Below are 11,152 nucleotides of genomic sequence, written 5' to 3'. Positions count from 1 at the left end.
GCTTGTCCCATTACGAGCAATGGGCGGCGATGGCGGTGGAGGTGGCAGCAAAGGAAGAGGAAAGAGACGAGGAGAGGAAGCGCAGGAAGCTGCTAAGAGGAGTAAAGCTAGTTCGAATGCTACGAAAGTGAAGAAGGAGCGAACATCTCGTGAGAGCCGAGCCAGCACAAGGAGCCCGAGCAAGCAGTCTTCCATCCTCAAGTTCTTTATGGGATCAGGCACACCGGCATCTCAAGAAGCCAACGAGACTGTTGACCAGGGCAAACGGAATCTGCGCGAGGCTGAACCCAAGCGTGATGAGAATGAAGTCATCGAGCTTGATTCAAGCGAAAGCGAGGAGCGTCCAGCAGCAGATGAAGCACAAGACTCTGAGCCGAGACTGACAGACAAGTGGATCAAGCTAGACAACAGCACCGGCGGGAGTCAGATAGAAACGACTGACAAGAAGTTAAAGCTAGAGGACAGTACCAGCGGAAGTCAGTCAGACAAGTTTGACAGCTCCAGGATCTTAGCAGATGATTATAATCCTGAGCAAGATGCTTGTTGGAAGCGAGGAGAGCCTGCTCCGTACCTGCATCTCGCTCGAACCTTCTCCACCATCGACAACGAGAAAGGAAGGTACAAACTACGAACAGCCATGTGCAACATGTTCCGCAGCATCCTCTGCCTGACACCCGAAGACGTCCTGCCCGCGGTGTACCTGGCTGTCGGCAAGATCGCTCCAGCACACGAGGGGATTGAGCTCAACGTCGGGGACTCAGCGATATCAGATGCTGTGGCGGAGGTGACAGGAGTCAGTCGATCGCGAATGCACGAGGCCTACGCTAAGGTTGTCATGTGACTTGAGCTCCTCCTCTGACTCAAGTTACCAGCTAGGAGACCTCGGCGATGTTGCTCAAAGCTTCCGCAGGAACCAACGGCTCATCTGCCAACCCACTCCCCTCACAGTTCGAGACGTCTTCAAGACCCTCAAGGCGATCGCCAATGAAGGAGGAGCAGGAAGCTCCGCTCGTCGCAAGGCCTTGATGACCAAACTCTTGCGCAGCTGCAGGGAACAGGAGACGCGCTACATAGTCCGCACCCTCCTGCAGGTGAGCTCGTCGTTGCCTCGCGCTCTTGACCCTCCTTGTGCAGCACATGCGCATAGGTATGAACACGACGCTCGTGCTGGGAGCACTGGCGACCGCATACCATCTGGAGCAAGACAAGTCCATCAAGCAGGAGGAAGTAGAACCTCAGGCTACCGCGAAGCGAAACCCTCCGAAGAAAGCGGTCAAGGGCACTACCAAGTTCTCAGTCCTCATCGAAGAGCAGCTGAAGCTCGCGGCAGCTGCTGCATCCACTGCTTACTCAGAGTGTCCGAACCTCAATGGTCCGTCAATGAACAGCTTGGCTGTTGATGACGTTTACGCTTCTCCTGCAGTACTCGTCCCAGCCCTCCTGGAAGGAGGCATCGACCACATGGTCAAGAAGTGCACGGTTACTCCAGGAACTCCGTTCAAGCCGATGCTTGCTAAGGTACCTGCTTCCCCTCCTCAGTCTCTCTGGTGAAGGGTTCGGTTACAGGTAGCAACGGGCATGGCGGACGCCATCGGCAAGTTCGAGAAGAGATACGGCAAGGGATGCAGCTTCCTAGCTGAATACAAGTATGAGATGCGGTGCCCTGTCCTCCTGATACTTGATCAAGATACGATGGACAACGAGCGATGATCCATGTTTCTGCCGAGAGCGGAGCGGTTAGTGAAGCTAAGACGAGAGGGAGGAGAGTCAAAAGAGGGGGACAGTCATGGTAGAGGTAGAGGTAGTGACAGGGGAGGTAACAGTGAATGAACAGGTCAAGATATTCTCAAGAAACTGCGAGGATTGCACAGCTTCATTTCCCGACGTGGTTGAAACTATGCAGGTAATATTTCCGTGGGTTGCTGTACCATGACGGTGATGACGTCAGCACGTTGCTGCTGGAAGAGAGCTGGTCCTCGATGCCGAGATGGTCGCAGTGGACACCAACACAGGAGGTCTCTCATCGTGTTCGCCTAACCCTCATCTTACTCGGCCCTCCCAGCTCTTCTCCCCTTCCAGCAGCTGTCTACTCGCTCAAGAGCTACCGCAGATCGCAAGGCTAGCAGCCTGGCTCCTCCAAACTCATGTCTCGTTGCTAAGTCTCGTTGCAGCTCGACTCTGCTGATGTTTCTGTCGCCGTCAAGGTCTTTGTGTTCGACTTGCTCTTCCTAGGAAGCGACTCGCTAGTCAGAGAGCCGCTCAGAGTCCGTCGGCAGAAGCTCGTGGAATTTCTGAGCGAAGTCTGTCTGAACTTCTTCTTCCTGCTTCTACTCCTCGTTCATCAACTTGAATCTCGTTCTGTTCATCACTCCCCCCCGCTTCCTATTTGACTCCTCACACCCTTCTGAATTGTAATATTTGCACAAGGATGCCATCGCCCAGCGGAGGGATATTGAAATGGCACGCGGTCGGCTGTTTCCATTCCGTCATGATGCAGAGGAGAAGCAGGAGGAGAAGCAGGAGGAGAAGCAGGAGGAGAAGCAGGAGGAGAGGGTTGAAGGAGCTCACGCTGTTTTGCTCGAAGCGCTGGAGGCTCAATGCGAAGGTTCTTGTGCTCACAGTAGGAGCTGCTCTGACAAGTTTGCAGGTCTGGTGGTCAAGCAGGCGGATGCTCCCTATCACCCGGGGAAGCGTTCAGACGCCTGGCTCAAGGTCCTCCTGCCCTCCTCTCCCTATGCCTCACAACTCGTGGGCAGGTGAAGAAAGACTACGTGGAGGGCTTGGCAGACTCGCTGGACTTGATTCCAATAGGAGCATGGAATGGTAGTCTCTGGGAGGATGAGGGAGCGAGAAGGAGGAGCGCTGAAGTAAAGCAGGGAGCGGACGAAAGGCAGGATGGTTCTCTCCTTGGCTCATGGCCGTCCAGAACCCAGAAACTGGAGAGTTACAGTCGATCTGCCGGGTGAGCGGGTAGCATGTTCTTGTCCACCTGATCCCCTCCAGGTGATGTCGGGCTTCACCGACGCCTTCTACAAGGAGGCGACAGCTCGGTTCAAGGACAAGATCGTCACGTCGCCTCCCTCCTGTGCGTCTCTTCCTGCTGCTACTCCTATAGGCACCTCAACGTGCTTGTGCGTCAGATTACATCACCGGAGAAAACCCTTCTACTTGGTTCGAGGCCTCGGAGGTGGATCGATCGTCTCCTCCCTCACCCCTGACGCCTTGGCAGGTGTGGGAGATCCGAGGAGCCGAGCTGACTGCCAGGTCAATCCAGTGCTGTGCTGTGCTGTGCTATGCTATGCTGTGCTGTGCTGTGCTATGCTGTGCTGTGCTGTGCTGTGCTGTGCTCAACGTGGAACAGTCCGGTCCACATGGCGGCAGTGGGGGAGGGGCCTGAAGGCAGGGGCCTTGCCCTTCGCTTTCCCCGATTCCTGCGGATCAGACACGACAAGACTATGGAGGAGGCGTCGACATGCGAGCAGGTGATGGAGCTCGGGGGCGTCTTTTCTCTTCTCTCATCATGTGCCTTGAAGGTCTTGGACTTGTTCCGATCTCAAGCCAACCGCATTGCTCCTCGCCTGCCTGCACATGAAGCGAGCAAGGGAGGAGGAGCCATGGAAGATGCGGGAAGCTGCGATTCAGACTGATGTATGATAATGTAGATAGCAAAGAGTGTACATGCTAAGGCAAGCCGAGGCTTCTTGAGCCCCTTACGCTCGCTGGTTCAGCTCATCTGCGTCTGTTCTCCATGTCGGCGACCACATCCAATTTGTCTCGGGGTCATCGCTGTCAGAGTTTGATGCGCCCTCCTCTCCTTCACCCTCCCCTCCTTCGACCTCCTGCTCCTCCCCTTCAAGAGCTTCATCCCGACCGTCTCCTTCCTCGCCCGTGTCGTCAGAGTCTGTGGAGTCGACCAGCCTCTCATTTTCTTGAACAGAAATGCTTGCGAGCAGAGGTTGAAACTGGCGTATGATCGGGTTGTTGGGATCTTGATTCAAGATGATCTCCGAGTACATCAGAGCATCCTTGTAATGCTTCGCTCGCAAGCAAACAATGAACTCCACCTGGAGCTCTTCCATGGACATCGTTTGAAGTCTCTCAAACGCTTTCAGAAACTGTTCTTTCCTACTCTGTTGGCGGGACGGCTCTACAAGAGACTTGTACTTCATGTCGGCTGATCTGTTCGCAGCCTTCTCCCCCTTAACATCGGTCCCCGTGTCTATATCTGCACCTCTCTTGGCGTCGACCTTGGAGTTTTCCTGACTTCTCTTCCTGGTCCCATCCAACTTCTTTACGCCAGGCTGCATTGGACCTGAGCCCTTTCCCGCTTCTACTGTCTTCTTCTTGACGCCCCCTGCTCCTGCTCCTGCTCCTGCTCCTGCTCCTGCTCCTGCTCCTGCTCCTGCTCCTGCTCCTGCGCCTGCTCCAGTTCCCATCGCTGTTCGTCCCGCTCCTACTGCTCCTGCACCTCGTCCAGCTGTTCGTCCTGTCGCCACCCCTGCTCTTCCTGCCCCTACCCCTCCTGTTGCTCGACCTCCTCCTCCTCCTACCCCTGACGCTGTCTTCCGTCCCTCTCCCGCCGCACTTGCTGCTGGTTTCCCGCCACCTAGCATTGGCAACGCTCCGCCTCCCACTAACTACCCCACCCCCTCTGTGATACACCCCTTGTTTTCCGAAGGCCCGGAATGGCGAGTGCAGTTGAAGGCACTACAGCCATGCTGACTGCTGCATCCCGGGGGAAGGGAGGGGAGGAGAGGGGGAGGAGAGGGGGGAGGAGAGGAGGGAGGGGGGAACGGGGAAAGAGAGCGAGGGAAGAGTGGGGAGAGAAGAAGGTGATGGAGGGGATGGGGGGAGTGAAGACAGGCGTGAACAGGAGGAAGGGAGAATGAGAGATCGTAAGAGAAAAGAGAGACGGCTGAACGAGAAAATCGACAGGCACAGTGTAGCAATGGTGAAATGATGATTAATTTGCGCCTCATTCCCTTCTTCGCAGGAGACCGATCAGAACATTCTGAGAGATATTCTGTGCAAAGACAGGCATCTTCCTTGGTAACAATGAAGAATGGATTCCTCGTGGAACGACGACGGCAGGCGATGCAGAAGCGGGGGATGCAGGAGGCTACAAAGTATGTGGACTTACAAGATGTGCGATCAAACTGTGGTCTGAACCTTCCTTTCGCTCAGGGAGCAGATTCAGGAGATGCCATGGTCTACAGGGCTGTTTGACATCTGGACTGATCCAGAGACTCTCTACGTTGCGGGTCATGGGGCTTGGGGTGGCTTGTAAGTATCCAATCCATGATAGCGTCGACAAAGAGGCTGACTGCTTTATGCCTACCAAGCTGCTGTTGTTTTTTTCTGCCGGCCAAGACATATGTTGATGTTTTGAACGGAAGCCATGTCTGGGGAAAGAAAACGTTCGACGGCAAAACCACGATGGTGAGTTTGGTCTATCTCATATGTAGGAACTAAAATGAACCACCATGATCAGGTAAAGGATCAACCAGTCAGAGCGGTACGACATTAATTTCCTTCCTCAAGCATGCACGTCCCACCCTTCCTTCCATTGACTTGGATTATTGCAGGCCTGCGGCTACAAGTGCAGCTCCCCGGCACGAGCACTTTGTCTCAACTCCTGTTGCCTTCTGCTGTATGAACAACTACACTTCGATGGCATACCCTCCTTCTGAGCCGGGTCGCAGATTTCCTTTCATCCGGGTGACTTGGCGGAAGCATGCTCGAACGAGATTTCTTGTGAAAGGGGTAAGCTGAGAAGGTTTCATGAAGGTGATGACAACTGAAGCTCTCTATCTCGCAAACAGAGCTGTCTGGGTGATTGCCTCGCAGTGACGCTTTGCTACTTCTGCTCAGCACTGTGACGATGAGACCTGGTGCGCCAGAAACGATGATTGATTGGTGGTTCACAGGCAAGAAGCTCGAGAAGTGCGTATTGAGAGCGACGACATCTTTAATGCAATCAAACGGATTGACGGATCCACGCTTCCAACCACGTGAGTACACTGCTATGAGAAACCTCTTGTTCTTACACCCCTTGAAATTCACAGTACGCTCGCCAACTACGAGTATTCTGAAATTCAGCCAATGGAAGCTCTGTCCATGACTCAAACGTCCCTCATTGATCAGTGATGCTTCAAGTGACGATGATTGTAAATCCATGTAAATAAACATATGAAGGTGAATGAGACCAATAAAGCACTCGATGGGAGATCTTTCAGCAACTATGTCTCGGGACAGATCACATAGAACCTACAATCTATCTAGACGAAGGCAAAAGGAAACTAGTTACTAACTAGTGTTTAGAACAATTCGAAAGGGTCAAATGCAGTCTGATAAAAACCATCCATTACTACAGTATCGGACTTCAAGAAGTCTTGAAGAAACAAGAGTGTGTTGAAGACTGGTGAGTGCACTACCTAAGGTCATCAGTCGGGGTCGTTGATCAATGGAACTGAGAAGAATGAAGAAGTGGACGGAAGGGAGGTCAACGAGAGGAATGAGATATCCATGAGACCATAAAAAGTGGAAAGGAGAATATGGAGGAGGCTGGTATGGCGGTGGCGGGGCAGGGGGTGGGAGGCGGAGGGAGGGACGAGCGAGGGCAGGCAGGCCAGGTGGAGAGTTTAAGTGTCGGGCGAGGAGGAGAGGTACAAGGAGGTAAGATGGCAAGATGACTTGAAACGTGTTGCAAGGGGGAACATGATGAGAGATAGGGAACGTGACGGAGGGCAGACGGCAAGGCAGGCAACAGCTGGGGCTGGCGACGGGAAGGAGATGATGAGATAGTTTATACGTCGGGTCGATGACCTCGAACCGTTCTGATCTCAAGATTTATAACAAGTCCCCAGCAGCTTCGAGGGTCACCACCCCTTTGTTATTCGGAAATCTATACCACCGGTATATACTCGAAAATGTATATTTTCACCCGCTTACAGGTCTCATTAAAATGAAAAGATGTGTTTTCATTTCAGGACGTGTGATCCCCAGCTATCTCTTAAGTTTTTTTTCGTCACACTTTCTGTCACGTTACGAGTTTGGCTCCCAGACCTTTCTATTTTTTAAAAACCATTTTGTGTACCCCCTCACCGACGGTCTCTTGAGGGGGTGATAAATATGGGTTCTTGCTGGGATGAGCAAAGGAGGTGTCACGGCAATTTCTTTTTTTCTGATTCAGTACCCACCATATGCCAGTCAATCCCAGGGTGGGGGGCTGAATTGGTAGTTCGTGGGGCAGGGTTCCATTGCGAAGTAGCTGAGGACGATTGAAGCATTCTTCACTGAGGGTGGGGTCCATTGCAATTGAGGTGGTAGGGTAGTGAAGAAGTCATATTGGGAAAGTTAGGGGTATTTTCGCACATTTACCAGGGTACAGCGAAAAATGGGGTATGGAAATTACCTGGCACTGGTGGTTGTGGTTCTGCAGATGGCTCCGTGGGGTGGGTGGAATGGAGCACAAAGGGATGAACTTTGAAGCGAAAGGGGTGAGGTTGTGAGTACCCGGGTGATTGCAGGTTTATCGTCACATGTAACAGGGGTACGGGGAATGGTACTTGCCGGAGGGGGTAGGGGTCCCTCCCTGTACCTCCATATGTGGACGTTATAATTTACTACAATCCCATGAACAGTGGAAACGTTGAGTTCTGAAATGATGAAAACAATTATTTTCATGTTTAAAAAACAATTTCTAAACCCCCAGCAGATTTTTTTGGAGAAAAACCTTTTATAACTAAAACATATTTTAAGGTCAGCACGGCTCGACCCCTTGCACTCATGGGAACAGGACCCCACCCCCATCATACCCCCCATACTTGCTGGTCTCGGGGTGGTGATCATACCACCGTTTCCACCCTCATCCCCCTCACGGGTGTGACCCCCCCTAACCCACTAACTACTCGTCCTCCCCTTCTCCCCCCCCCCCTGATTCCTGTTCCCTATTTATCCTCGCTCTCCTTCCACCATCCCTCCCACACTCCCTTCCTGCCAACACCCACACCCTCTCCCTTCCATCTTACACCAGTCCCTCCACCTCTTGCTCCGTGTGGACGCTTCTCCTATCATCATTCTTCGTGCACATACCCCTCGCCTGTATCCCGGCTCATTCCGTTCCGACTTCACCGGCGCAGACAGGTGGATCTTGCCATCACTTCATCTTCCATGATTTGTCTTAATTCACAATATTCCAGGCAATATCGGACGAAGTCTCACTTTTGAGTGCTTCGGATTCCCTTCGAGTAGCTTGAGACATTTCGAAAAAGGATACTTTTATGGGAAGGCTCTTGGAATACTCGAACGCAGAAAGTTGGGTTCAACACTCACCCAAACGCTTCAAATTCGACGACTTTTTCCCAGAACCAGAGGTACATGTTAATCTCATTTCACTCCCTCTGAACGCTGACGATTGGCTGGGCCAGATTTTGTACATGGAAACCGAGCCGAAGGGCTTGACAGAGAATTCTGGTGAAAGCAATCAAGATTCAGGTAAGATTCGATTTACACCATGTACCTCTGCAGAGGCTTACTTCTTGTGTTTGTAGACAATGAAGTGCATCAGATTTCCTCTGACGTGGCCAAAGATTCACAAAAGGTGCTCAATCTTTTTCACCGCAAAGACTGACAGGCGATCTTACTTGCAAGCAGGACAGAAACCAGAATCCACCGAACTTGACTGAGGGAGCAAGCAACAGGCGGCCCTCCTCCAGCAACAGGAGCGATGGAAGCCGCAGCTCCTCCATCAGTGAGCAACAGTTCCATGCAGGGATGATCCTACCTGATATGAAAGACTTGGCTCCCGAATCTGGCGGGCAGAATCCTTAGGGTGATGGAGCGTTGCATGTCATGCTCTCGTTGTAGATTGTGCGTCTAATAGAGCATTTGATTGCCAACTTTCTGTTCTGTACAAATAAATTTTTCCCTGTTGATCAAATCATGAATGCCCTCTTGGCCTCGAACGATCCTGACGACAGTCAATGCAGACAGACAGACATCTGATGCAATCGTCTCATGGCTCGCAAACCAGAGATGAAGTTGTCTCATGGCTCAGACAACGGAGATGAATCCTTTTGAGGTACAGTCAGGAGGCAACGCTGATGATTAGGTTGGCCATGACAATCCGCTCCACACAGGAAGGGCCTTCAGTGATTTGCTGCAAAGCGCAAATCACCATTTTTGCAGGTACTAAAGATCATTCATACATGCAGAAGAGAGATGCTTACCTAGTGCTTTCTTCCCGATGATGTTAAGGAAAGTTTCACTTGGAAACGCAGCTTCGTGAAATTGAAGGGAGATGTGGTGGGTACATCGAACGATTGATGCGGAAACGCATTTGATAACCGCATTGCTTCATGACACCATGGAAATTGTCATACAAGAGTCGTCTGTGGGATATCATGGAAGCTGACAAAAAAAGGAATTGTGACCAGATGTCATCCTTTTTTTCTGTCTCCGATCAAATTCAAAACATTGGAGGTGCCTACCGTTTTGTTTCCATGGGTTCAGTTGGTTCGGTTCTGCAGTTGGAGCAGGAATGGCATTCTTACATGGTTCAATTCGTTCAACACTTGAATATTCATGTATCTTTCGAATACTAATGGTCACATGCACTCAAGGAATTGGCTGTGGCACTTTTATTAAATCCAGTTCATAACATCCAAATATCAGTCTGTTTGACAGACATTTCATCATTCATTGTCCAAATCTATCTCGCCGCCCTGTGCAGGCATCTCCGCCTGTGATATGCTGTCAGGTTGCCACTCACTCAATTACTCCTTTTGCTCACAATTTGCTTCAGGCAAGCATCCAATCTCGAGTCAAACTCCGACTCAAAGTTCTGTTGGCGCGAATGAGCACACTTATGTACGTGGACGAGCAAGAAACGAAGGTGGGTTGCACCTTGATCGACTGACGTAGATCCACCAACTGAAAGAAGAAAGTCAAGGAGCCATGTTGAGGGGTAGCAAGACAACCTGCTGCTTCAGGTTGTCAAGTTTGTTCTCGAGTGCCTGTCAACATGTGTCAATCCGTGTTCAACCCCTCAGCGACCTATCAGCTTGCCTCTCCATCGTCCGAGGTCGCTCCATTCACTTGCACATCGCTCCTTGCGTGCTCGACGGCTTGCGGGTGCTGTTTGCCAGATTCTCCTCTGGAGTCAGTGGTAGGGCCATCTACGGTTGAAGTAGCAGAGGAATTCTGGCCGAGGAGCGACTCCTTCTTGCCCTCAACGTCGACATCCTACATCCTCAATCAATGTGCAGAGGAAACCGAGACAAGCCTGACCTTTGTCAGCTCTTGTACGTCTTGCACTGTTTTCACAATCTGCCCATGGTCTTTCAGACGCAATCCAGGAAAGCAGGATGTACGAATGTGAAGACCTTGCTTTCAGCCTCGACATTCTCGTTGGTCTTCCAATCAGTCCCTGTTCCAACAACATACAACATCAGTCGCTGAGAATGTAGACTCTCGGAACAGTGCCGATATCCTCAGATAACAAGAGGAAATACTCACTCGAAGGCTGCCAGGACTTCTTGTCTGAACGAAAAGATCAACTTGCAGCATGCTTGACCAACGAAGTTTCAGATTCATCACCTTTGTCGGATGCTTCTTCTCCGCCTCCGCCTCCTGCTCCTCCTCCGCCTCCGCCTCCTCCCTTCTTTCCCTTCTTCGCCATACTCTTGACGTCTCCGAAAAAGAACTTCAAATGCCTGGGTGGGGTGGATTTTAGAGGGGGTGGGGTACAACAAGTCGATGGTAGAGTAGGGTAGTAGATCGGAAATAGGGGTACTTTTCTCGCAAGATTGAAGCATATTTGTAAGGTGGGGTTATATTGAGAGAGGGTAGAAGGAATTGTGAGGGGTGGCGGCATGAATAGTGGGACAGGTGGCTGTGTGACAGAACAGAGGAGAAGCAGGCAAGCAAAGTTGAGATGCGCGGGGAGAGAGAGGGAGAAAGAGAACGAGGACAAGCACTAAGGGGGAGGAGCAGAAGCAGAAGCAGAAGCAGAAGCAGGAGCAGGAGCAGAAGCAGAAGCAGAAGGACAGGACAAGTGAAAGAATGAGCAGCTGAACATGAACGCGAAAGCGAAGATGATGAGAGGCAGGAGGAGGCAGGAGGAGGTGGTGGGAAAAGAAGAGAAAAAGAA

The 11,152-nt window shown here is 51.5% G+C and overlaps 5 protein-coding genes across 5 annotated transcripts; 3 read left to right on the top strand and 2 right to left on the bottom strand.

Moving 5' to 3' along the window:
* Positions 1-19: 19 nt before the first annotated feature.
* Positions 20-3,688, top strand: GUITHDRAFT_161026 (hypothetical protein; the record flags this gene model as incomplete). The annotated part of the gene is made up of 16 exons (XM_005840290.1): positions 20-829; positions 873-1,091; positions 1,135-1,518; positions 1,567-1,658; positions 1,688-1,736; positions 1,835-1,903; positions 2,205-2,300; positions 2,428-2,605; positions 2,648-2,712; positions 2,757-2,823; positions 2,877-2,962; positions 3,004-3,085; positions 3,141-3,187; positions 3,230-3,264; positions 3,362-3,482; positions 3,534-3,688. 16 exons carry the CDS (start codon positions 20-22, stop codon positions 3,645-3,647), a joined length of 2,514 nt encoding a protein of 837 aa, XP_005840347.1. The 3' UTR covers positions 3,648-3,688.
* Positions 3,689-3,710: 22 nt separating this feature from the next.
* Positions 3,711-4,307, bottom strand: GUITHDRAFT_101070 (hypothetical protein; the record flags this gene model as incomplete). Its single annotated transcript, XM_005840289.1, has 1 exon — positions 3,711-4,307. One exon carries the CDS (start codon positions 4,305-4,307, stop codon positions 3,711-3,713), a length of 597 nt encoding a protein of 198 aa, XP_005840346.1.
* Positions 4,308-5,055: 748 nt separating this feature from the next.
* Positions 5,056-6,147, top strand: GUITHDRAFT_101069 (hypothetical protein; the record flags this gene model as incomplete). The annotated part of the gene is made up of 6 exons (XM_005840288.1): positions 5,056-5,126; positions 5,185-5,283; positions 5,586-5,763; positions 5,823-5,875; positions 5,928-6,011; positions 6,066-6,147. 6 exons carry the CDS (start codon positions 5,056-5,058, stop codon positions 6,145-6,147), a joined length of 567 nt encoding a protein of 188 aa, XP_005840345.1.
* A 2,135-nt stretch (positions 6,148-8,282) lies between these two features.
* GUITHDRAFT_133093 (hypothetical protein) lies at positions 8,283-8,832 on the top strand (the record flags this gene model as incomplete). The annotated part of the gene is made up of 4 exons (XM_005840287.1): positions 8,283-8,375; positions 8,430-8,496; positions 8,553-8,602; positions 8,656-8,832. 4 exons carry the CDS (start codon positions 8,283-8,285, stop codon positions 8,830-8,832), a joined length of 387 nt encoding a protein of 128 aa, XP_005840344.1.
* An 863-nt stretch (positions 8,833-9,695) lies between these two features.
* On the bottom strand, positions 9,696-10,681 carry GUITHDRAFT_133092 (hypothetical protein; the record flags this gene model as incomplete). Its single annotated transcript, XM_005840286.1, has 8 exons — positions 9,696-9,743; positions 9,794-9,844; positions 9,907-9,933; positions 9,981-10,016; positions 10,099-10,245; positions 10,291-10,329; positions 10,386-10,429; positions 10,600-10,681. 8 exons carry the CDS (start codon positions 10,679-10,681, stop codon positions 9,696-9,698), a joined length of 474 nt encoding a protein of 157 aa, XP_005840343.1.
* Positions 10,682-11,152: the final 471 nt, after the last annotated feature.

This window comes from Guillardia theta (assembly GCF_000315625.1).
Source record: "Guillardia theta CCMP2712 unplaced genomic scaffold GUITHscaffold_6, whole genome shotgun sequence".
Lineage (NCBI taxonomy): Eukaryota > Cryptophyceae > Pyrenomonadales > Geminigeraceae > Guillardia > Guillardia theta.
Note: the sequence above shows the minus strand (reverse complement) of the source record. Positions and strands in the feature narration are given on the sequence as shown.